The 24,927-nt window shown below is 42.2% G+C and overlaps 1 protein-coding gene across 8 annotated transcripts in view; it reads right to left on the bottom strand.

The window, feature by feature from the left end:
* Nucleotides 1-9,875: 9,875 nt before the first annotated feature.
* CEP63 (centrosomal protein 63) overlaps nucleotides 9,876-24,927 on the bottom strand; it is a 71,930-nt gene continuing 56,878 nt past the window's right edge. For 4 of the 8 annotated variants that reach the window (XM_058729955.1, XM_058729956.1, XM_058729952.1 and 1 more), the window contains 4 exons: nucleotides 20,325-20,411; nucleotides 15,939-16,144; nucleotides 14,887-15,166; nucleotides 12,317-12,708 (listed from right to left, as the gene is read on the bottom strand). In XM_058729955.1, the coding sequence (XP_058585938.1) occupies nucleotides 12,550-12,708; nucleotides 14,887-15,166; nucleotides 15,939-16,144; nucleotides 20,325-20,411 (732 nt within the window). In that variant the 3' untranslated portion in view covers nucleotides 12,317-12,549. Of the gene's footprint in view, nucleotides 9,895-12,316; nucleotides 12,709-14,886; nucleotides 15,167-15,938; nucleotides 16,145-20,324; nucleotides 20,412-24,927 lie in introns of those variants that run through there. The other 4 variants (XR_009261790.1, XM_058729957.1, XM_058729958.1 and 1 more) reach the window with 4 other exon arrangements.

Raw genomic sequence — 24,927 nt, 5'->3', positions numbered from 1 at the left:
ATCTGGCCAGCATTTCTCCAGAAGCCTGTGAGCATCTGCATTGCAATGCAGCCCCCACCCCTCCTTTGGATGAGCTGGCTGTCTGGGTTGCCTCACACCTGCCCCTCTGACTCCCAGACCCCGAGGCCAGGGTCAGATGCCTGAGTGGATGCTTTCCTACAGCTGCCCTCTTTGGTGTTACCTACAAGGCTCCATCTACAGCTTTTCCATCCTCTTCCCTACTCAGCCTCTCACCTGGTCTCCTGACAGCCTTGCTGAGTAAGGATCAGAGTCCACTCTCTGCATATGAGGAAAATGCCCAAGGGCATACAGCTGCTAAGTGGTGAGCTGGCTTTGAGATGCTCCTTCCTGCTCTGAGACTCCATTCTCTGGGCCCCATCGCCCTGGGCACTGGGGCTATCTTTAAGCACTTTTTAAGATACAAAGTGCTCAGGGCGCAGGTGTGTTACTAGGCCGCCAGGCACACCTGTCAGGTTCTGCGAGTGTGAAGGGAATTGGGGTCTGTGTCACCTGCACTGGCACCTGCAGGGAGTAGCAGGTGCTCAGGCTCCTAGTTGAGGGGTTTGCTTGATTAAATGTTTGACAAATGAACTAATAAATGGATGAGCTGTCATCTGAGTAGCTCACGTATATTTAACCATTAATCAAAATAGATTTTAACTGCAGAAATATTTTAGCTGAGGCATATAAAGGAAGAGGAGGAGGGGCAGGCCCATGACGTGCCAGAACTCATGGCAGGTTTCGCCATGAGGCCCTCTCATCTCATGACTGAACATTTAGAAGAAGACTTCACATAAAAAGCATAGACAGTAATATTTGTACAACCCTCTGGGGTAAACAAGAGAGGATTTAAAGGTGTGTATGTGGGACAAAATTCATCGATTTTCTCTGAAATATGTAATTATGATGATAAAGATAAAATGCAAATATTAGAAGACATTGAATTTATATGATTTATATGATCTAGTATGACTTAATATGGTCTTTTTAAAAAATTTTTAATGAAAACCCTGAGCTTTCTTTTGTGACTTTAACTTTCTATATAAGGACTTACGCTTGAAACCATTATGCACAATTCCTGATCAAGGCATTTTGAATTAACAATGTCTTTAAATTCTTCATACAGACCTTGACAAGGAACTTTGCCAAGTAGTGACAATGCTCTTTACAACAACAATTTGAAGATTACAACAATACAGATTGTATTTCAAGACTCTAAGTGTAATTCCTTTCTTGACAAATTTAACGTTGAAGTTTCTAGTAATATTATGGATAGACTTGAATCCAATCAAACACTTTTAGATCCAGTGTTAACGTGAAATGCTAATTTGGACAACTTCTGTTTCTCGTTGGAGCCGTCAACCTATAGCTTACCTTGTGATAAGAAGTGACAGGGGGGGCGCCTGGGTGGCGCAGTCGGTTAAGTGGCCGACTTCAGCCAGGTCACGATCTCGCGTCTGTGAGTTCGAGCCCCGCGTCGGGCTCTGTGCTGACAGCTCGGAGCCTGGAGCCTGTTTCCAATTCTGTGTCTCCCTCTCTCTCTGCCCCTCCCCCGTTCATGCTCTGTGTCTCTCTGTCCCAAAAATAAATAAAAAACATTGAAAAAAAAATTTAAAAAAAAAAAAAAGAAGTGACAGGGTACTTGGGGCGCCTGGGTGGCGCAGTCGGTTAAGCGTCCGACTTCAGCCAGGTCACGATCTCGCGGTCCGTGAGTTCGAGCCCCGCATCAGGGTCTGGGCTGATGGCTCGGAGCCTGGAGCCTGTTTCCGATTCTGTGTCTCCCTCTCTCTCTGCCCCTCCCCCGTTCATGCTCTGTCTCTCTCTGTCCCCAAAATAAATAAAAAACGTTGGAAAAAAAAGTTTAAAAAAAAAAGAAGTGACAGGGTACACCGGTAGACAGCTACGACTATCAGACCATTGCTGGAAAATAATTGCCTTGTTTGCAGGCAGACAAGAGTCTTGTTAGGGCAAGAGTCCAAGATACAGGTCTTGAGATTCCAGAAAGATTCAGACTATTGGATTGTTCTGTGAAGACAGAGATTTGAGACTGCTTGCAGGGTTGCACCCACGAGAACACCACCAGGCCCCCCTACGTCAACCACCCCTCACCTGTCTCTTGCCCCGCAGTCCCCAGGTGGCTCCACTTGGGATGCAAAATTCCCTTTTGCCTTTAGCCTAAAATTGCCTTTAGCACCTTGTCTACAGAAGACAGTGGCACCCTCTGCGGCTCTGTCAAAGATGTTCAAGTGGTCCAGCTTCTCCCTGGTCACATCCAGCAAGCCCAAGATTCCACACATCACTCATTGGGCTTGTCACCTCTACGGACTATCGGCTGTATGGCCAAACCTAGCTCTCCTCTGAGGAGCCCCAGGCCAGGAGCTCTGCCCATCCCAGACTTGACCTGGCTGCCCCAAATGCTGAGGGCTCCCAAGACTCCAGGCACCCCAATAATCCAGGTGTGATGCTCTGGCTTGCCAATGAACAACACTTGTTCTCCAAGATGCCTAAAGGTATGCCATGAATTTAAAAAAAAAAAAAAAGTTTCCTTGTGTAAGTCAGGGATACTAAGTACAAATAGTACCCCCTCTACCCAAGTGTGTGTTCACAGAGAACAAGACTAACCAGGTGTGAGGTAAACCTTACAAAGTTCTAAGCCTCTATATTCTCTCTCTTTTTTTTTTTTTAATGTTTGTTTATTTTTTGAGAGAGAGACAGAGCATGAGCTGGGGAGGGGCAGAGAGAAAGGGAAACACAGAATCCGAAGCAGGCTCCAGGCTCTGAGCTGTAAGCACAGAGCCCGACGTGGGGCCTGAACCCACAAACTATGAGGTCATGACCTGATCCGAAGTCAGACGCTTAACCGACTGAGCCACCTGGTGCCCCTAAGCCTCTCCATTCTTTTTTTTTTTTTTTTTTTTAATTTTTCTTTTTCAACGTTTTTTATTTATTTTTGGGACAGAGAGAGACAGAGCATGAACGGGGGAGGGGCAGAGAGAGAGGGAGACACAGAATCGGAAACAGGCTCCAGGCTCCGAGCCATCAGCCCAGAGCCTGACGCGGGACTCGAACTCACGGACCGCGAGATCGTGACCCGGCTGAAGTCGGACGCTTAACCGACTGCGCCACCCAGGCGCCCCGCCTCTCCATTCTTAACCTGGAGTTCACAGACCCCCTACCAAGGTGCTTAAGGATGGAATTTATGGGCGCCTGGGTGGCTCAGTCGGTTAAGCGTCCGACTTTGGCTCAGGTCACGATCTCACGGTCAGCGAGTTCGAGCCCCGCGTCGGGCTCTGGGCTGATGGCTCAGAGCCTGGAGCCTGTTTCCGATTCTGTGTTTCCCTCTCTCTCTGCCCCTCCCCCATTCATGCTGTGTCTCTCTCTGTCTCAAAAATAAATAAACGTTAAAAAAAATTTTTTTTAAAAAAGGATGGAATTTAGGAGTCCATGAACTTGGATGGGAAAAATTGACATCCTAATTCTCAGTAAGCTCTAACTGAAATTTAGTTTTTATTCCATTAAGAATATAGACCATAAACCACAGCAGCTACCAGTACCGGGAGCTTTATTCCAGTAGAAATCACAGATATTTTTATATCTCATTACACTTGTTGTAGACATCTCAAAACATGATTTTCATGAGTCACTGCTTTGAAAGCATAGTAGGAGCCAGACCTGCCACTCAATCTTGTTATTTAATGAGTTAATAAAGAAGTATACAGAATACTGTGTTACAAATCTATTTTGTCTCAGGTTTTGATAACAGAACGTCAAAATAATTGGCTTTCCTTTTAACACTACGTATTTTATTTTATGCACGTAGTCATGATTTTGAGGTGTCCATAGGCTTCACCACTCTGTCACAGGAGTCCCTGGCACACAAAAGGTCGAGAACTGTAAGTGCCTAAGGTCACCAGCTCCCAGTGCTTTGGGAGGCAATAGAGGAGGCACTGGGAGAGAGCTGGAGGGCTGGAAGGATCTTGGCCAGTGAAGGGAAGAGTTCTCCCAATTCTATACTGGCCCTAGGGGATACGATATGCAGCATTTCTCATTCCGCTTGGGCATATTTCTACGGAACATGTATTAACACTGAAAAATTTCAGATCTCTGGAAAACAGCTTGAAATATATGGATTTAGGGAATGGCTTAGCCTGAGAAGACACTGGAATTGCTTGGTGTTCTTTAAAAAAGTGATAGTAATCAGGAATGCAAGCTGGTGCAGCCACTCTGGAAAATAGTATGGAGGTTCCTCAAAAAACTAAAAACAGAACTACCCTACGACCCAGCAATTGCACTACTAGGCATTTATCCACGGGATACAGGTGTGCTGTTTCGAAGCGACACATGCACCCCCATGTTTACAGCAGCACTATCAACAATAGCCAAAGTATGGAAAGAGCCCAAATGTCCATCAATGGATGAATGGATAAAGACGATGTGGTATATATCTACAATGGAGTATTACTCAGCAATCAAAAAGAATGAAATCTTGCCATTTGCAATTAAGTGGATGGACCTGGAAGGCATTAAGCTAAGTGAAATTAGTCAGAGAAAGACAAACATCATATGACTTCACTCATATGAGGACTTTAAGAGACAAAACAGATGAACATAAGGGAAGGGAAACAAAAATAATATAAAAATAGGGAGGGGAACAAAACAGAAGAGACTCATAAATATGGAGAACAAACTGAGGGTTACTGGAGGGGTCGTGGGAGGGGGGATGGGCTAAATGGGTAAGGGGCACTAAGGAATCTCCTCCTGAAACCAGTGTTGCACTATATGCTAATTTGGATGTAAATTTAAAAAAATAAAAAACAAAACAATAAAAAAATCACTAAAAAAAGAGAACACATTTGTGTACCTCAAATCCAAAAAAATAAAAAATTAAAAAGTGATAGTATTAAGACCTTTTGGAGCAAAATAAAAAAGATCAGGGGATGCCTTCTCACTATACAAATGGAAGTTTTTGCAGGAGGTAGCCCGCTGAACATACCAGCTACCTAGAATCTTTCCTATCCTTCACTCACGGTCCAGGACTTGTTAATATGAACAGGTCAGGATTCCACGCTGGGCTGTCAGCCAGGAGGGGGATCACTGGGGAAACCACTGGGCTCCTGCCCAGCCACCACTCTGTTGGGTTATACAGGGACCTGCACAGTTGGGAGTACATGCTCCTGCTGGGAGCAGGCTATATCCTCCATCACAGTTGAAATTAATTGGTAGAAAACACTTCTTGCCTTGTTTGTAGCATTTAATTTTGGGCTGAGGACCTGAAACATGTGTTCTAGATTGCAGAAAGATTCGGGGACTGGCACGTTATCCAACAGGGGTAAGACAAATCCAAGAGATGGAATCCCAAGAGGTCCTCGTTGCCTCCCAAAGCCAGTGCCATGGGAATTAGGACAGCTCTGGAAACTGGCAATTAGCTCAGCCACACCAGATGCCTCCCAAAGGAGTGGTTGTTCCACAAAAGCACTGGGCAAACTAGTGTCAAACGGTCTTAGCTGATCTGTGTTCCAGAGCTGAAGCAATGAAGAGGTTTATGTAATGGATCTGGCTTTCCTTTCTCTGTTTTTCCCAGTCGTGCTTGGAGAGCTATTGGAGGATTTGCCAAGCAGTCTTAGTGCACATGTCCCATATTCACACACTTCCCCATCATTGGTCTGTAGCGCTCTCTGAAACGTTCTGGACGCAGTCCTCCTCACCACTGAGGTTCGTGCCAAGCATTCCTGTAGCCCCTCCATACAAGATACTTAGCCAAAAAGTGCTGCCTGGCTGATTATTATGGACTTTGCTGCCAGGACCCTCAGTAATCCTGGAAACTGCTCCCCTCACAGGCAGTGTAAGACCACGCCCTGGAGGGAGAGCAGGAGGCTTGCAGCACGCCCAGCTTGCGGCAAAGCCCTTACTCACATCATCTTGGAGGTGAGGAACTGCCTCCACTCACAAGCAATCATGCAGACAGAGCTTGGTCACCCGTTCTCTGAAGAAGGCTACCACTGTTACTCCTGAATGGGCGCGCAGAGCAGAAAACATGAAACTTTGGCATGCATTGTGCTGTGATGTGTTTTGAATATAAACTTGAATTTTTTAGGCATTGCTATGCATCAGGAAGGCTTTTTTTGGGTAACACCTTTATTAAGATATAACCCACATACCATACAATTCACCCATTTAGAGCATATAATTCAATAGTTTTTTGGTTGTTACATTCAGACTTGTGCAACAATCAATTGTAGAACACTCTCATAACCTCCAAAAGACACCCCTTACTCTTTAGTCTTCAACCTCCCCCACCTTCCCCCCCTCCCCACCACCCCTAGCAACCACCAACCTACTGTCTGGCTCTCCAGATTTGCCCATCATAGACACTTCATATAAATGAAATGATACATATGTGGTCTTTTGTGACAGGCTTCTGTCACGTAGCAGAATGTTCCCAAGGTTCATCAGTGTTGTGACAGCAATGCTTCATCCCTTTTTACGCCCAAACATATTCCACTGTCTGGATACAGCACATTTTGTTTATCGGCTCATCGGTTGAGGGACATTCAGGTTGTTTCTAACTTTTGGCCACCACGAGTAACGCTGCCGTGAACATGCATGTGTCACTTTCCGTGTGGACCTGTGTTCTCGTGAGCTTGGACACGTGCCTAGGATTGGCACTGCTGGGTAAACGGTGACTCTTTTTCAGGAACTGTCAAACTTTTCCAGAATGGCTGCACCATTTTACATTCCTATCAGCAACACAGAAGCGTTCCAATTTATCCACATCCTCATCAACACTTGTTTATTGTCCATCTCTTGTACCATCGCGGCTAGGAAGTGGTTATCTCACATAGCGTTGCATTCTCCTGAAGCTGCATTCTCCTGAAGACTAGTGATGTAGAGCATCTTTTCATGTGCTTTCGGCCATTTGTATATATTCTTTAGAGAAATGTCTATTCGGATCCTTCGCCCACTTTAAAATTGGGTTACCTGTCCTTTTATTATTGAAAATGATGAGAACAAAGGCAAGAGAAATGGAGCCAAAATTAAGTCTCCTTCTAGCTTGCAACCCACTGACACCTGAACCACGCACAGCATGACCTTCATGGCTGCCTTAGTGCCCTAATGTTTATGTTTTATTAAAGACTAAAAGTAACCTTAACAGCAGCTAGCCCCTCAAGGTCCTGAAAGCCTTGCTTCCAAATTCCTTAGAGGCTTACGCTATCCCTAACCTCACTAATTAAAAAGCACGTAGTCACCCCTCACAATCCTGGTGCAGCTCTTTCTGCGCATGGGGCTTGTCCCCGTGCTATAATACAATCAACTTTTGCACTAAAAACATCTCAAGAATTCTTGCTTAGCCATTCGCTCTCGAACTCAAAACTTCTAAATTTCATAATTTTGTCAGAAAAGCTTGAGTTTTTAATGACTATCCAGCTGCACTTTAAAACTCAGCCCCAGCCCCAACAGGAATGGGATGGGCTCCTGCAAATTTTGTGTCTCTTCCCAGATAACATCATTCTGGGAAAATTCCAGTCCCTGAAGTTGTGGTTCTTGATTTTTTTTCCCCCCCAGTTCACAGATATCCTTGAGAGTCTGATGGACAGTCTCTGAGAGAAAAATGTACATACGCAAATTTGTCTATTTTGCATTTAGTATCAGGGAGTTCCTGGACCTTCCACCATTCAAGCATTGCCTTAGTAAGGTTCTTTCTTTTCATAAGAAGAGTGTACACTTATTTCTAATGATTGTATTGTCAAATGACTTGAACTTGGCCTTAATGGACGACATAAAATGCCCAAATTCTAGGTTCCCACAGAGGAAAAAAGAGTGAACTGGCTGTGAGATTATCGAAATCACACTGTAAAGAAACAGCTTTTATAGAAGATTGCTTTGAAGGCCTGCAGTCCATCATTTCTCCAAATTATCCCATGATCAGGCCAGACCATGAGAGCTTTACACCATCACATCTGGGATTGTCTTAGAACTGGTCTCTGATTGCACTTCAGCCTTTGCCATCAGCCCACAATGAAAGCACACTGTAAGGAAACTATGCAGATTCTTTTTTTTATTTTTTTTATTTTTAAAAAAAAATTTTTTTTTCAACGTTTTTTATTTATTTTTGGGACAGAGAGAGACATAGCATGAACGGGGGAGGGGCAGAGAGAGAGGGAGACACAGAATCGGAAACAGACTCCAGGCTCCGAGCCATCAGCCCAGAGCCTGACGCGGGGCTCGAACTCACGGACCGCGAGATCGTGACCTGGCTGAAGTCGGACGCTTAACCAACTGCGCCACCCAGGCGCCCCACTGCGCCACGCAGGCGCCCCATGCAGATTCTATTACTATCAGTTACAAAAATGTTGTAGGACCTCTCCTAAGGCTCATACACGCACTCAAAAAAGATGTGCCTCTCTTCAACCCATGGTCTGTTTTGATCTCGTCAGCACCATAAAGCTGTTACATAATGTTTCCTTCCCCACTTTTGCCCTTAAGAAACTCAGAGGTAAGGGGCACCTGAGCGGTGCAGTCAATTAAGCATCTGACTCTTGATCTCGGCTCAGGTCATGATCTCACAGTTTGCGAGTTCGAGCCCCACGTCCAACTCTGCATTGATGGCACAGAGCCTACTTGGGATTCTGTCTCTCCTTGTCTCTGTCTCTCCCCCACTTATATGCTCTCTCTCAAAATAAATAATAAACTTAAAAAAAAACAACAACAACTCAGGTGTCTGGGTGGCTCAGTTGGTTTAGCATTTGACTTTGGATCAGGTCATGATCTCACAGTTCGTGGGTTTGAGCCCCATGTCGGGCTCTGTGCTGACAGCTGCTTTGGATTGTGTGTCTCCCTCTGTTCCCCCACCCCCACCCATGCTCTGTCTCTCTCTCAGAAATAAATAAACATTAAAAAAACAAACAAACAAACAAAAACCTCAGAGGTAAAGTTGCTGCCTGTCCCCAGCAACTGAACTAGATATTCTGTTAATTTGTGAATGGACATTGATGGCCTTCATTTTCCCTTTGCCCTGATTCCACTGTTTCTTTTTGATATGTTTTACATGCGATCTCAAACTGTTTCTAGAACAAGTCAACAAATCTCTTTTTCTAACCTTACCTTTCTGCCCTTGACTGCCATTCATGACACCTGTTTGTTTATGCATGTTCTTAATGACAGAACTTATTTTATAGTTATTTTTCTCACCCGTAACTTTTAGTTTCTGGACTCAAGGGTGTTTTGCAAACAGATTACCATCACCCCAGTTTACCAAGCAATATGTGTCTAGGTAGGAGACGGAAGGTAGAAATTTTTTTTTTAAGTTGAGAAGACATAACAGAGACAGTGTTGTGTTTTTTTTCTACTTGACAAGATACTTTCATGGTGCTTACTAGGCTAGGCACTGTTCTATGTACTTTACAAATACTAATCTTCACAAAAACCTTATGAGGGAGGCATGATTATTGCTTCCCGTTTTACAGATGAGAAAGCTGAGGTATGGAGCAGTTAATTAACTTGTGCAAGGTCACAGAGCCAGTTAGCGGTAGAGCCAGGATTAGGAACAGGGTCGCCAGCCTGCAGAGTCTGCACTCTCTACCCCTGGCCTCTGCTAAAGAGAGCCTGGCTCTGGGACCCTGGGTAAGCCACATAAATCATGTGGGAACAATGACACCCACTGCATCCTCAGCTCATTGAAATCAAAGGAGGCTCCACTGAAAGGCAGCATCCTCCCCACAGTGAGAACTCCACTTTGTCCTCTTCAGCTAAAACCTGCATAGAAATCCAGACCAAACTTCACTGGGAATGCCGGCCAAGTGGAATGAGGTAACTCACCCAACACAACGTCATCCGTAAACACCAAAAGTAGATGAGAGCACCCTTACCTTTTCATCTCCTGTGAACATCCTGATCCTAGAAAGATTTTGTAAAGTGTGGGTTAGGAAACTAGCTCAAATTTAGTTGACACATTTTAATATTTGGCATATCTTCTTGAAAAATGAAGTTGAGAGATTAAATTGCAATCAAACATTTTGACAAATTTAGACAGTTTGCTTCAACCAACAATGCAGTATAAGTTTAAGGGTGTACATAGTACCTCATGATTCCTTATGCATCTCCAGTGACTAGAGTCTGTCCTTGCTCCTCCTAGTCAACATGTACCATAGAAACTTGGGGTTGTGCCCTACATATTTTAAGTGGAAGCATGGGACAGTCTGACATTCAAAAATCCCCTCATACCAATCCAGATGGGCATCACAGTTTTAGAGTCTGCAAAGCCCTTGCAGAAATGTATTTTCGGTAAATCCTCTCAACTCCATGAAGTACCATCCCCATTTTACAGGTGAGTACAATGAAGCCCAGAATAGTAGCCATTTTTACCCACCTAGTATTCACTTAGTATCTGCTATGTGTAAGACAGCATACTGGATAGAGGCAGGACCTTGTCCCTCCTTTAAGGAGTTTCCAATTTAGTGGGAGAGACAGAAATTAGACAGCACAGTATGGTCAGTGCTTTGAGAAGGGCACACACAAGGCACTGTAAGAAATGAGCAGCTCTCCCTGAGTCTGATCGGGGGCTGTGGGAAGTCTTTGCCAGGCAAGATAATAGGGGCATGTGAAAGAGTTTGGGAAGAGGAGGCTGACCTAAGGGACAGCACGTCCACAGGCACAAAGGGAAAACGTGGTGCATCTAAGGAAGGACATTTATCTGTTGGTTCAAACAATCTGAGCACTTCCACAGTGCTGGGCTTATGCTGGGTGATGACGCCCCCACGGCGAACCAGACTGGCGAAGTCCTTGCCCTCAAGAAGCACAATTCTAAGGGTAGAAACAGATAATAAAAATGTAAATCAAGTAACAAAATGAGTTCAGAGTGGTGAGTAGTATGAAGGGAGTATGCGTTAGTCTGGACCAGGGTGGTGGCACCGGGGAGAGAAATGGCTACATCTAAAGAGAGATTTGGGAAGCAGAACTGATAGGACCTCCCAATGGCTTGGACCTGGAGGTGTGGGTGAAGAAGGAAATAAGGGGAACTCCTAGCAAATGGCAGACATGAAGCTGTCCTGACATGCAATCTTAGGAGGAGGGAGAACCAAGAGTTCTCTCTTGTGAAAATTCAACATAGGATGCTCACCAGACATTCAAGTAAAGCAGCTCTGGGAGTCAGGTATCTAAGACAGCATCTCTGGAGAGAAGTCAACATGAGCTTTGAATGTAGGGGTCACTGGCCTATAGATGCTCTTAAAAGCTTAAAAAGTGAATGGAATATTCTGGGGAAGTTGAGTGAGAAAACCCATGTCAAAGCCCCGGGGTGGGGGTGAAGGGAGAGGAGAGGCTTCGGAAGAGAAAAAGCCAGAAGAGCAAGTGAGATGGAGGGGCCAGTAAGGTAGGAGAGAAACCAGGAGTGACAGGTCATAGAAGCCAAGAGAGGAAGAGGGATTGGCTAATGTGTGAAATGATGCTCAGGGACTAATTACATCACTGGTGACCTCGAGAGCAAGAAAGCAGTTTCATGGTAGGGATGGAGGTGGGGTTGGAGGAGGTTAAGAGAGAGGTGAGGAACCAGAAACATCACTGCAGACAACTCTTGCCAGAAATGTTTGGGTGAAAGAAAGGAAATATACAGAGTATGAGACAGAAAGGCACAGGGAACTGAGGTTTTGTTTTGCTTTAAAGAAAGGGGAAATGACAGGATGTTTGTATGCTGAGAGGAAAGGGGCACTGGGGAGGGGAGAGTCGCAGAAGCCCTGTCCCTTCCCTCAGCCGGTGCCTTCTGATGTCTCCAGCTGCCCATTCTAGCTCCTCCACTGATCCATTTCCTGGGATCCTCAGATGCTGGCGTCCTTCAGGGCCCCCAGCCCTTTGTACTGCTCTCCTCTCCCTACACATCCTCCTTGGTAGATCATATCAGCGCTCCATGGTTTTAAACGCCTTCTGCACCCTGAGATCTTTGTCTCCGCTTTAAACATCTCAGAAATGCACATGCCAAGCATTTCCATCTGACATTCCACAGGCACGCATGCCTAAAACCAGCCTGTCCTCTCCCTCCACCTCTCTCTTATACTTTGTTTGGAGCAAGACAGGGCTTTCTGTCACAATTCTTTCACCCCTATAAACTCTCCCAACCCAACCGGCCAGAAGCAACAACACTGGTACATCAATCTGGATCAGTCTGACTCTGAAATCCATACTTGCATTACCCACTTCTATAGTTACTTTCTCTTCAACTTGTATCATAAAATCCTTATTTTAATTAGTCTACAGCTATTCACAGTGAAGTCATTAAGAGAAAATACCACTTAATAATAAAGAGTAATGTGAGAAAAAAAAGAAGTCTAGCAAAGTGGTTTATTCTTACAAGTTATTGCTGGAGAAAGTTCTTCAAACAAACCAGTGCAGTGAAAATGCCTTAGAGAAGCATCAGGTTTTCAGATTTCTTCCCAACAGTGTTAGGACGTCTCATCTTCACTATTTTTACATGTTCGTGTTTTGACAAGCTGCTTCGTTGGGTGACAGCAACTCTTCAGGGTTCATTTTTATTTCCAAGTTTGTGATTTTTTAAAAAGGCTACTTTAGTGTGGTGAACTGTTTCACTGTCTTTTCACTCTCTCTTTTAAGTTCTTCAATATGGGCATCCAGGCGCTCTAGAATATGATGGGACCGCAGTTCCTCCTCTTCCAAAAATCTGGTAGCTATTGAACCAAGAGGAGACACAGGCAAGGGACACTGAAGGAGAAACAAATTTGGACATATGTAAGTTGAACAGTAGATTTCTCAGATACATTTTCTAACGAGAAATATTAAAAGGTGACTTAAAATACTTTTTCTTCCAAAGAGATAATTTGTTTTTATCCTAATGATAGGACTAGTAAAAAAGCAGCTGTTCCATAAACGTTAACATAAGACTTCTTCCTTTCTGACACAAGTTGTATAAATGTAAAGTGTCACATAAATATGTTAGTTATGGGCCTAAAGAATATCTCAGTTCAGACTTATATATCCTTTAATACCCTCAGAAGAGAATATACCTAATGCCTGTTATTTTAAATTCACTTTTAAAATCTGAATATGTTACTTTGATTTTAAAGCACAGAAAATCTACCGACAACAGATTAGACAGCAAGTGAAATCAACACTTTCCCTCATCCAAAATCTCAGTCCACACTCCCTCATCTGAAACTCCTAGGGCCACGGTATTTCAGAATCCAGATTTTAGAAAGGTAATATAGGACATGTACCACATACAGTCCATTCTCACGTGCAGTCGTTATTTTCTATATACAGTCCCCTCAAACACTGAGTTAGTGAATAAAGAATCATTGCTCCTTGGGGAAATATACACACACACAATCTCACACAGACTATCATCCTAAAAACAACTCCTCCTGGTAGAATCCATTTTCTTTATTTTACATAAGAGAAAATGAGGTGCAAAAGTGTGAAGTGACTTGCCAGAGGCCACCCCACTAACGGGTGCCAGAGTTGGGGTTCCAACCCTGTTTACCAGGCCCCAGAGCCCGAGCTCCCTGTGCTACACTGTGCTGTCCCCACGTCGTCCCCACTCTGGTCACCTCTGTGTGACAGCTGGACAGGAGGGCAAAGCACCACCTCAACCAATCTCAGCTGGGAACGTGTAAGCGGGGATCCAACCTTTTCACAGCTCCTCACAGGACCACGAATGACTGTGGGAGACCCTCAAGTATTGAACAGGGTGTTAAATAGTTAAGCGAGTAGGAGAATTCGCAAATACAGAATCCGTGACGAATAAGGATCAACTGTATTACCTTAGTGGAGTCTGAGGTAACATCTCATAATCAAATACACTGATATTTCTGAAGCAAAATACTAAGTGGGATAAAGAGTCTATACATATTAGCACATCAGTTCAGTTCAGGTCAGGTTTTAGTGCCAAAAAGGTTTTGCTGCCAAACTTAGGAAGAAAGTTTTCAGGATGTTTTTAGGTCTCAGAATTACATGTAAGTGAAGCAGAGACTTCTTTTAACAATGAAAAGAAAACTCTTCCATGAACCTGTTGGCATATGCAAAGGTCAAAAATACTGCATTTTCACAGGGACAGGACCATGTAACTGGTGACGGTAATGAAAATCTGGCCAGAGGCAAGGGCTTCGGTAGAGAACGCAGACAAATGGTGGAGTCTGCACAGTGGCTGCAGGAACACGGAGCAGCGAGTGTCGCAGTGGGGTACCCAGTCCACGTCTGGACATGTCAGGCGCAGTTCCTTCCTCCGCCTCAACCCACCCGCTTTCTCCCTTTCCCAAGTTGCTTCCTTTCTTCTTCACTGGATAGGCCTCACGACCATCTTGGCATCCAGAGATATTCCTTGACCCTCTACAAATTGACCCTCTCTGAAATACAAAATTGACCCTCTCTGAAAAAGGCAGGAAAGGAATTTCCAATTAGGGTTAAAAACAAATGAATGGGGGTGCCTGGGTGGCTCAGTTGGGTAAGACTTCGACTCTTGGTTTCTGCTCAGGTCATGATCCTGGTGAGTTCGAACCCCACCATCGGGGTCTGTGCTGACAGCAGGAAGCCTGCTTGGGAATCTCTGTCTCCTTTTCTCTGTCCCACCCCTGCATTCACTGTTCTCTCTCTCTCTCAAAATAAATAAACAAACCAAAAAAAAAAAAGATACAAATGAATGGTTATGTTAATTTTCAAAACTAAGATGTATTTTGAAAAGTAATCATGAAATGTGTCTTCATGAGTAAAACTGCAAGACAGAACTACGTGAACATAATAAAGAGTACTTAAGCTAGAGAACCAGTAAGGAAAAACAAAACCAAAACAAAACAGAAAACCATCACCCTGCTTTACCCTTAAAATAAAAAATAAAATCAAACTAAATAGACTTAATAAACTAATAAGATCAGAACGTTTCCATACCGAAGACATAAACTCTTCCTGGTCATTTATACTCTCAGAGACAGTGTCAGAAAAACTGGCATCATTTGTATCTAGCGCTGAAGGCAAAGAGCTAGTTTTATACAGAAAGTTAGAAGGCAAAGAGATGGTGGAACTGCAAGGGCTGATCTGAGAGCGCAGGGGGCTGAGGACTCTGGACATGGGCTCTATACTATCCAACGCCTGTCGTCTTGGAGAATGAAGACCTGTTTTGCAGTGCTCAGTCTTTACTCCATCGTGTCTGTACGGGCCACGGGTTGGCCTGGATAGCAGATTAGAAAACAAAACAAAAATACATTGTAGTAACTTTTCTCTTTCAACACAGAACCGCTGCAGGAAGTTCACTTAAAAACAAAGGAATAGCCTAACCAGTAAGGCTGTAATTTACTAAAAGAGCAGCCCACTCGGGCTACATGCTCTTTCTATCCAGTCAGGCCCCAAACGTCCAACCCCCGCCGCCAGGCCTCAGCCCTCACGCGGAGACAAACTGCCATAGTGTGTCTGGTGCTAGGACAGAGGGAAGTACTGTGCGCATGAGCAGGGTGCCTGACATCATCTGGGGTGGAGGTGGCAGTGGAGGAGAGGGGTCGGCAGAGGCTTTGGTAGGTAGGAAACACGTCAGCTGTAGAATAAGAGCTGAAGCCAGGTGGGTTTTCACTGAATGCTGACTTCTTATGGTAACAGCTTATAATTAATTGACCAACAATACAAAGGAAGCTTTCTTTATATGAAAAGCCAATTTCTACTTTTAGGGTACAAGTGGGGCTAAAGAGGGGGGAGGCAGCATGGAAAGGCTCAGGGGAGGAAGGACGTTGTTTATGCATGCGTCCAGAGTGTCTGAAACTAAAGCTTGAAGGAAGTGCCATACAACCACCCGCTGCATTTTATCCTCATGGCAGCTTTACTTGTCCACACTGTACTTCAGAATCAGACACAGAGTCGTTTGAGGAAGATTTAATTTCTGTAGTCTGAAATCGTGCTCAAACGAGAGTTCCAACAGTACACATTTTAAGTAAACTGTGAAGAAATTTTACTTGAACTCCGTATTCTTGAACTCAGGTGCTCTGCTGTGTGTCGGTTTAAAGATTCTCTCATGGTTTTTTTTGCATATCTGAGTAGAAATCTCCAGCTTAGATTTAGTATCCATCAACTCTTTCTGCAGTTGTTGATTTTCAGACACTAATTTATTTAAGGCCTCAATATAATTCTCCTGGAGGTCTGCTAGTGAAATCTCTTTTGCCTAATAAAAGAGAATGCTAGAGTTACTTAATTTGTAGAAGAATATTTGTGATCTGGGAGACTGCTGGTAGGAAATTACATTTCTTTCAGTTATAACTAGTTCATCTGTAGCTTTACTTTGGAAAAAGTGAATACTTGTGTTTGGCCCCCTATGAGAAAAAAAGTGTTGTCTCTTACAGTAAATTGGGGGGGGGGGGGGAATTAGGAGCACAATGGGCTTCCCTGATGAGCCAAGGAATACCTACGGAGCTAGAGGAAGGCTGGAACTCAGATGGAGGAAAGCTACAAGTAGAGTCAGAAACAAAGAAAAGAAAGAAAACAGCAGCCATGGGTTCTTCCAGAGTATCTACAAAAGAAGACCGAGAGACCTAGTTCAAAGAAAGGCATTTGAGCAGAAGGTTCTGAAAAGTACTCTGCTCTTCAGGACTTTTACATAACATCGGCACCTGTTCTGGGACGTGAAATCAATATGAACTACGTGGTAAAGCTGCATGCAAGTATAAGGTGGAGATTCCTACTCTGATCTGGTATAGGTTCTAAGATCATTCATTTTATTGCTTTTCCATCTAGGTGTCTGCTGGTAAAACAGTACCTGAAAAAACAGTAGTCTGGACCGTTTTTGTTTTTTTTTTTCTAATGACAAAATCTTTCATTAACATTTTGAAAAATTATGGCAATCTTGTTTGGAATTTAATATGATGTTTAGCTTGGTCTTTTCTGTAAAGAATTTTCTAGAAATAAGCTGGTCAAAAGTGGTTTAACAAACAGAATTTAAACTATAAACTTTAAGATGCAGCATCCAATTATCTGTGTACCAATAGTGATGTAAGTTACAAAATTTTTCAATAAGTTGCCAATGCCAGATAAAATCTTAAAAAAAAAAACCAACTGCAGGATACAGGAGTTAAACTACAAACTAATGTCGATTTTTTAAGTGTGGCATATAATTTATTTTATCAGAGTTACTGCTTTCATTATTAAGATAATTAATTTTGTTACAATAGTTATTTAATCCAGACATTCATTTGTACAAGTAATTCCACCTTCCTAGGTGATAAAACACGAACAGGAACCTTCTAATAATTATTCTTAATACATACAACATGTTCACACTGTGTGTAACTTCAAAACCAGAGGAAGTTTAAACGACTTGATGGGATTTTGACCAACCAGAGTCTGATGTTTGATGTCATTAAATAAACTTTTTTAAAAAAGACAGTGCTTGCTTTTGCCAGGCATCTTTTGAAGTTTTCTCAAATTTATTAGTTTATTAGCAACAATTCAGATAAGTGAATGTGAAAGGTAATATAAAAACTGCATGCCACACACATGCCCAGCTGTTTGTAAAGAAAGGACAGGACTACCACTGTTAGATGGGGTTTCAGGAGAAATTAAACTCAACAGAATCTCTGGGCATAGTCTGGTTTAAGCACCCCTGACAGTTTCCAACTCTTAAATATGAATAGGCAATCACTGCATAAGATAAGATTCTCTCAATCAAGTTCTACTAAATCCTGAGTCTTTTGAAGATTCTGTGGTGTAAATGAGGCTGGATCTTGACTTTCTCCACTACTAGCTTACTATTGGCTTTATCAGGGCAAACAAAAATCATCTATCTTCCTTCCTCCCTTCCTCCCTCCCTCCCTCCCTCTCCTGGCATCCCCCCTCCCCGCCATGAGTCCAACTTCCCCCTTACAATTTAGCTGCTGTCTCCTCTCCCCTTTTTCCTATCCTTGTAGGCTTGCACTTAAAAAAATCCTTTCATGGGACACCTGGGTGGCTCAGTCAGTTAAGCATCCAACTCTTGATTTCAGCTTAGGTCATGATCTCACAGTTCGTGAGATGGAGCCCCCACATCAGGGTCTGACAGCGTGGAGCCTGCTTAGGATTCTCTCTCCCCCTCTCTGTGCCCCTCCCCCACTTGCACACACTCTCACTCACTCTCTCTCTCTCAAAATAAGTAAACTCTTAAAAAAAATTACTAAAATTAAGAAAAATCCATTCATTACAGTTTTAGAGGGATTTGGGAGGGAGCAAAATGAGATGCATTATTTTCATGTGCCACCTTAAATGGTGACGTAATATTTCATAGTATAGATAGGCACAGATGAACCATCCCTCTATAGGTTAACATTTAGCTTATGTCAAATTTTTAGACATTGAAAATAGCATCAAAATGACCATTTCTGCACATTTGCTCCTATAAGATGGGTTCTTTGGAAATGCAAACTGGTATGACCTTTCTGGAGAACTAATCTGCAATGACTATCAAAATCAGAAATGCAGAGGGGCGCCTGGGTGGCGCAGTCGGTTAAGCGTCCGACTTCAGCCAGGTCACGATCTCGCGGTCCGTGAGTTCGAGCCCCGCGTCAGGCTCTGGGCTGATGGCTCAGAGCCTGGAGCCTGTTTCCGATTCTGTGTCTCCCTCTCTCTGCCCCTCCCCCGTTCATGCTCTGTCTCTCTCTGTCCCAAAAATAAATAAAAAACGTTAAAAAAAATAAATAAATAAAAACAAAATCAGAAATCCAGATGATCCAGGACTTTATAGGCTATATATATTTACAAGTTTAATGGACATTGCTAAATTGTCCTCTAGAAAGGCCATATCTATTCACTTTCTCGTTAACAGAGCTTAAGAGTCTGTTGCCCTATATCCTGGCCAATACTGATTATACTCATTTTAAAAAATCACTGTCAAGCCAGTTAGCAAAAAAATATTTATTTTGTTTTGGTTATAGGGAGGTTAAATAAGCTTTTCTTGGTCACTAGATTTTTGCATTACTTCTATGAATTATCTGTTCTTTGTCCACTTTTCTACTGGAATCCGATCTTTTTATTATCTTTGCAGGAAATCCTTACATTAATTTTTTTAATTAAAAAAAATTTTTTTAAGTTTATTTTTGAGAGAGAGAGACAGAGACAGAGACAGAGAATGAGCAGGGGAAGGGAAGAGGGAGACACAGAATCCAAAGTAGGTTCCAGACTGTGAGAGTCAGCACAGAGCCCGACACAGGGCTCAAACCCACAAACCGTGAGATCATGACCTGGGCTGAAATTGGACGTTTGACCAACTGAGCCACCCAGGTGCCCCATATTAATATTTTATATTAACCTTTTGACTATGTACAAATTGTTTTCCCCAACTCTATTAGTCTTATTTTATGGGGTCTTATGCCGTCCACAAATTTTACATTTTTATGTTGTAAAATTGTTTATGCTGTAAAATTCTTTATGCATTCATGATGCTAAGAGAATCTTACTGTCCCAAAAGATTAGAAAGATAGTCCCTAATATTTTCTTTTACTTGAAATAAAGTATTCATTTAGTATTTTGTATTTTGCACTTTCTCCCACCCCAGCCCCCATAAACCATGATTATGAAATTAAAACTACTTAATAGCAAATAGGGGCTGTGTAACCATACATCTCTGAAGGCACACACTCTCTGGACATGCAGAAAAAAAGAATTTCTACAATCTTCAGGCATTTGACCAACATCAAGAAGAGATGGGTCAGAACAGATGGGTCATTTTGCAAATTACAAGAATTTTATTAAAAAATAGCTAAAAGGACATCCACAGGGTTTATTACTCACTGTTAAGTAAGCATATTCTGCCCACTTCACAGGAGCTGGTACACACTTCTTACCCTCCTTACTGGTTTACTTTCACTCTCCTAAGGCAAGAATCCTCAGCCATCCTTGTGTCTGTTACACTGTCTACTAAAATACTTTGAATGTAAAAGATTCTAGAATATTTGACTAAATTAATTATACCTTATAGAAGTATAATTAAGACCAAATTATGTAAAAGGTGATATACTTTATAAGGACAAGATATTATGAACATAGTACCTACAACAGTAATAATAGTACGCAACATTTACTGCATACTTACTACATTCCAGACACTATGCTGAGCACTTTATATACACGCTCCCTATTAAGAACACAGACTATACATATATTTTGTCATATGCATAATAAAAAAAATCTTCCAATTGCTGAAGTGCAGAGTGATATTTTGCTCATTTCCATCATTGTCTTGACTTCTTTGAGAATGTTTCTGCAGAAGGAGCATTCCATTGTTTGATCTTAACTCTGTCTTTACAACATCAATATTTAAAGCTATTTCTTTAAAAGGCTTGGATAACAGAAAAAGACTTAAGTTTCTATTTATGTACCTCATGTAAACCCAATTCCAATTTCATCACCATTTCAGAAAGATGATGATTTTCTAACTTGAGTGACTCCATCTGATCCAAAATCTCCTGAGAAGGGAAAAGCAGAAAAAAACAAACACAACAAATAAATCAAATGCATCTACAAAAGTTTTCCACACATGATTTTCATCAGGTAAAGATGCATTTTCCATTCGCACCCACACGCGCGCGCGCACGCGCGCACACACACACACACACACACACACACACACACACGTATATAAATATCTTCCTAAAAAAATTGTTTAAAAAGGAGTGTCAAGATGAATTAACATGCATGCATTTAATATATTCTAAGAAGGGGCACCTGGGTGGCTCAGTCAGTTAAGTGTCCGACTTCAGCTCAGGTCATGATCTCCTGGTCCATGAGTTTGAGCCCTGCGTCAGGCTCTGTGCTGACAGCTCAGAGCCTGGAGCCTACTTCAGATTCTTTGTCTCCCTCTTTCTCTGCCCCTCCCCCGCTCACACTCTAGCTCTCAAAAATGAATAAATGTTAAAAAAAAAAAAAAGATGAACGAGTTCACTGGTAAATCCCTCCCGCTCTCTAGCATCAGCCTCCTCTCATGTGGCTTCTACCTCCCACATCACATGGACTGTGCTCCGTACACAAGAGAATATAGGCACACCTCAGGGATAGTGCAGGTTCAGTTCCAGAGCACCACAAGAAAGCAAGTACCATAATAAAATGAGTCAAATGAATATTCTGGTTTCCCAGGGCATATAATTTAAAAATACTTTTTTGGGGCACCTGGGTGGCCCAGCTGGTTAAGCTTCTGACTTTTTTTTAAATATATGAAATTTATTATCAAATTGGTTCCCATACAACACCCAGTGCTCGTCCCAACTCTTCAATACCCATCACCCACCCTCCCCTCCCCCCCCACCCCCCACCAGCCCTGAGTTCATTCTCATTTTTTAAGAGTCTCTTATGCTTTGGCTCTCTCCCACTCTAACCTCTTTTTTTTTTCTTCCCCTCCCCCATGGGTTCTTGTTACGTTTCTCAGGATTCACATAAGAGTGAAAACATATGGTATCTGTCTTTCTCTGTATGGCTTATTTCACTTAGCATAACACTTTGCAGTTCCGTGCACATTGCCACAAAGGGCCATATTTCATTCTTTCTCATTGCCACATAGTACTCCATTGTGTATATAAACCACAATTTCTTTATCCATTCATCAGTTGATGGACATTTAGGCTCTTTCCATAATTTGGCTATTGTTGAGAGTGCTGCTATAAACATTGGGGTCCAAGTGCCCCTATGCATCAGTACTCCTGTATCCCTTGGGTAAATTCCTAGCAGTGCTACTGCTGGGTCATAGGGTAGGTCTATTTTTAATTTTTTGAGGAACCTCCACACTGTTTTCCAGAGTGGCTGCACCAGTTTGCATTCCCGCCAACAGTGCAAGAGGGTTCCCGTTTCTCCACATCCTCTCCAGCATCCATAGTCTCCTGATTTGTTCGTTTTGGCCACTCTGACTGGCGTGAGGTGATATCTGAGTGTGGTTTTGATTTGTATTTCCCTGATGAGGAGCGATGTCGAGCATCTTTTCATGTGCCTGTTGGCCATCCAAATGTCTCCTTTAGAGAAGTGTCTATTCATGTTTTCTGCCCAATTTCTTCACTGGATTATTTGTTTTTCGGGTGTGGAGTTTGGTGAGCTCTTTATACATTTTGGATACTAGCCCTTTGTCCAATATGTCATTTGCAAATATCTTTTCCCATTCCGTTGGTTGCCTTTTAGTTTTGTTGATTGTTTCCTTTGCTGTGCAGAAGATTTTTATCTTCATGAGGTCCCAATAGTTCATTTTTGCTTTTAATTCCCTTGCCTTCGGGGATGTGTCAAGTAAGAAATTGCTGTGGCTGAGGTCAGAGAGGTCTTTTCCTGCTTTCTCCTCTAGGGTTTTGGTTTCCTGTCTCACATTCAGGTCCTTTATCCATTTTGAGTTTGTTTTTGTGAATGGTGTCAGAAAGTGGTCTAGTTTCAACCTTCTGCATGTTGCTGTCCAGTTCTCCCAGCACCATTTGTTAAAGAGACTGTCTTTTTTCCATTGGATATTCTTTCCTGCTTTGTCAAAGATTAGTTGGCCATACGTTTGTGGGTCTAGTTCTGGGGTTTCTATTCTATTCCATTGGTCTATGTGTCTGTTTTTGTGCCAATACCATGCTGTCTTGATGATTACAGCTTTGTAGGAGAGGCTAAAGTCTGGGATTGTGATGCCTCCCGCTTTGGTCTTCTTCTTCAAAATTACTTTGGCTATTCGGGGCCTTTTGTGGTTCCATATGAATTTTAGGATTGCTTATTCTAGCTTCGAGAAGAATGCTGGTGCAATTTTGATTGGGATTGCATTGAATGTGTAGATAGCTTTGGGTGGTATTGACATTTTGACAATATTTATTCTTCCAACCCATGAGCATGGAATGTTTTTCCATTTCTTTATATCTTCTTCAATTTCCCTCATAAGCTTTCTATAGTTTTCAGCATACAGATCTTTGACATCTTTGGTTACATTTATTCCTAGGTATTTTATGCTTCTTGGTGCAATTGTGAATGGAATCAGTTTCTTTGTCTTTCTTTTGCTTCATTATTAGTGTATAAGAATGCAATTGATTTCTGTACATTGATTTTGTATCCTGCAACTTTGCTGAATTCATGTAACAGTTCTAACAGACTTTTGGTGGAGTCTATCAGATTTTCCATGTATAACATCATGCCATCTGCAAAAAGTGAAAGCATAACTTCATCTTTGCCAATTTTGATGCCTTTGATATCCTTTTGTTGTCTGATTGCTGATGCTAGAACTTCCAACATTATGTTAAACAACAGCGGTGAGAGTGGACATCCCTGTCGTGTTCCTGATCTCAGGGAAAAAGCTCTCAGTTTTTCCCCACTGAGGATGTTAGCTGTGGGCTTTTCATAAATGGCTTTTATGATGTTTAAGTATGTTCACTCTATCCCGACTTTCTCGAGGGTTTTTATTAAGAAAGGATGCTGAATTTTGTCAAATGCTTTTTCTGCATCAATTGACAGGATCATATGGTTCTTATCTTTTCTTTTATTAATGTGATGTATCATGTTGATTGATGTGCGAATATTGAACCAGCCCTGCATCCCAGGAATGAATCCCACTTGATCATGGTGAATAATTCTTTTTATATGCTGTTGAATTCGATTTGCTAGTATCTTATTGAGAATTTTTGCATCCATATTCATCAGGGATATTGGCCTGTAGTTCTTTTTACTGGGTCTCTGTCTGGTTTGGGAATTAAAGTAATACTGGCTTCATAGAATGAGTCTGGAAGTTTTCCTTCCCTGTCTATTTTTTGGAATAGCTTGAGAAGGACAGGTATTATCTCTGCTTTAAATGTCTGGTAGAACTCCCCTGGGAAGCCATCTGGTCCTGGACTCTTATTTGTTGGGAGATTTTTGGTAACTGATTCAATTTCTTCCCTGCTTATGGGTCTGTTCAAGCTTTCTATTTCCTCCTGATTGAGTTTTGGAAGTGTGTGGGTGTTTAGGAATTTGTCCATTTCTTGAGGTTGTCCAGTTTGTTGGCATATAGTTTTTCATAGTACTCCCTGATAATTGCTTGTGTTTCTTAGGGATTGGTTGTAATAATTCCATTTTCATTCATGATTTTATCTATTTGGGTCATCTCCCTTTTCTTTTTGAGAAGCATGGCTAGACGTTTATCAATTTTATTTTTTCAAAAAACCAACTCTTGGTTTCATTGATCTGCTCTACAGTTTTTTTAGATTCTATATTGTTTATTTCTGCTCTGATCCTTATTATTTCTCTTCTTCTGCTGGGTTTAGGGTGTCTTTGCTGTTCTGCTTCTATTTCTTTTAGGTGTGCTGTTAGATTTTGTATTTGGGATTTTTCTTGTTTCTTGAGATAGGCCTGGATTGCAATGTATTTTCCTCTCAGGACTGGCTTCGCTACATCCAAAAGCATTTGGATTGTTGTATTTTCATTTTTGTTTGTTTCCATATATTTTTTAATTTCTGCTCTAATTGCCTGGTTGACCCATTCATTCTTTAGTAGGGTGTTCTTTAACCTCCATGTTTTTGGAGGTTTTCCAGACGTTTTCTGTGGTTGATTTCAAGCTTCATAGCATTGTGGTCTGAAAGTATGCATGGTGTGATCTCAATTCTTGTATACTTATGAAGGGCTGTTTTGTGACCCAGTATGTGATCGATCTTGGAGAATGCTCCATGTGCACTCGAGAAGAAAGTATATTCTGTTGCTTTGGGATGCAGAGTTCTAAATGTATCTGTCAAGTCCATCTGATCCAATGTATCATTCAGGGCCCTTGTTTCTTTATTGACCGTGTGTCTAGATGATCTATCCATTGCTGTGAGTGGGGTGTTAAAGTCCTCTGCAATGACCACATTCTTATCAATAAGGTTGCTTATGTTTGTGAGTAATTGTTTTATATATTTGGGGGCTCCCGTATTCGGCACATAGACATTTACAATTGTTAGCTCTTCCTGATGGATAAACCCTGTAATTATTATATAATGCCCTTCTTCATCTCTTGTTACAGCTTTAATTTAAAGTCTA

Source organism: Neofelis nebulosa, chromosome 5 (assembly GCF_028018385.1).
Source record: "Neofelis nebulosa isolate mNeoNeb1 chromosome 5, mNeoNeb1.pri, whole genome shotgun sequence".
NCBI classification, from domain to species: Eukaryota; Metazoa; Chordata; class Mammalia; order Carnivora; family Felidae; genus Neofelis; species Neofelis nebulosa.
This window is presented reverse-complemented; position numbering and strand designations above follow the sequence as displayed.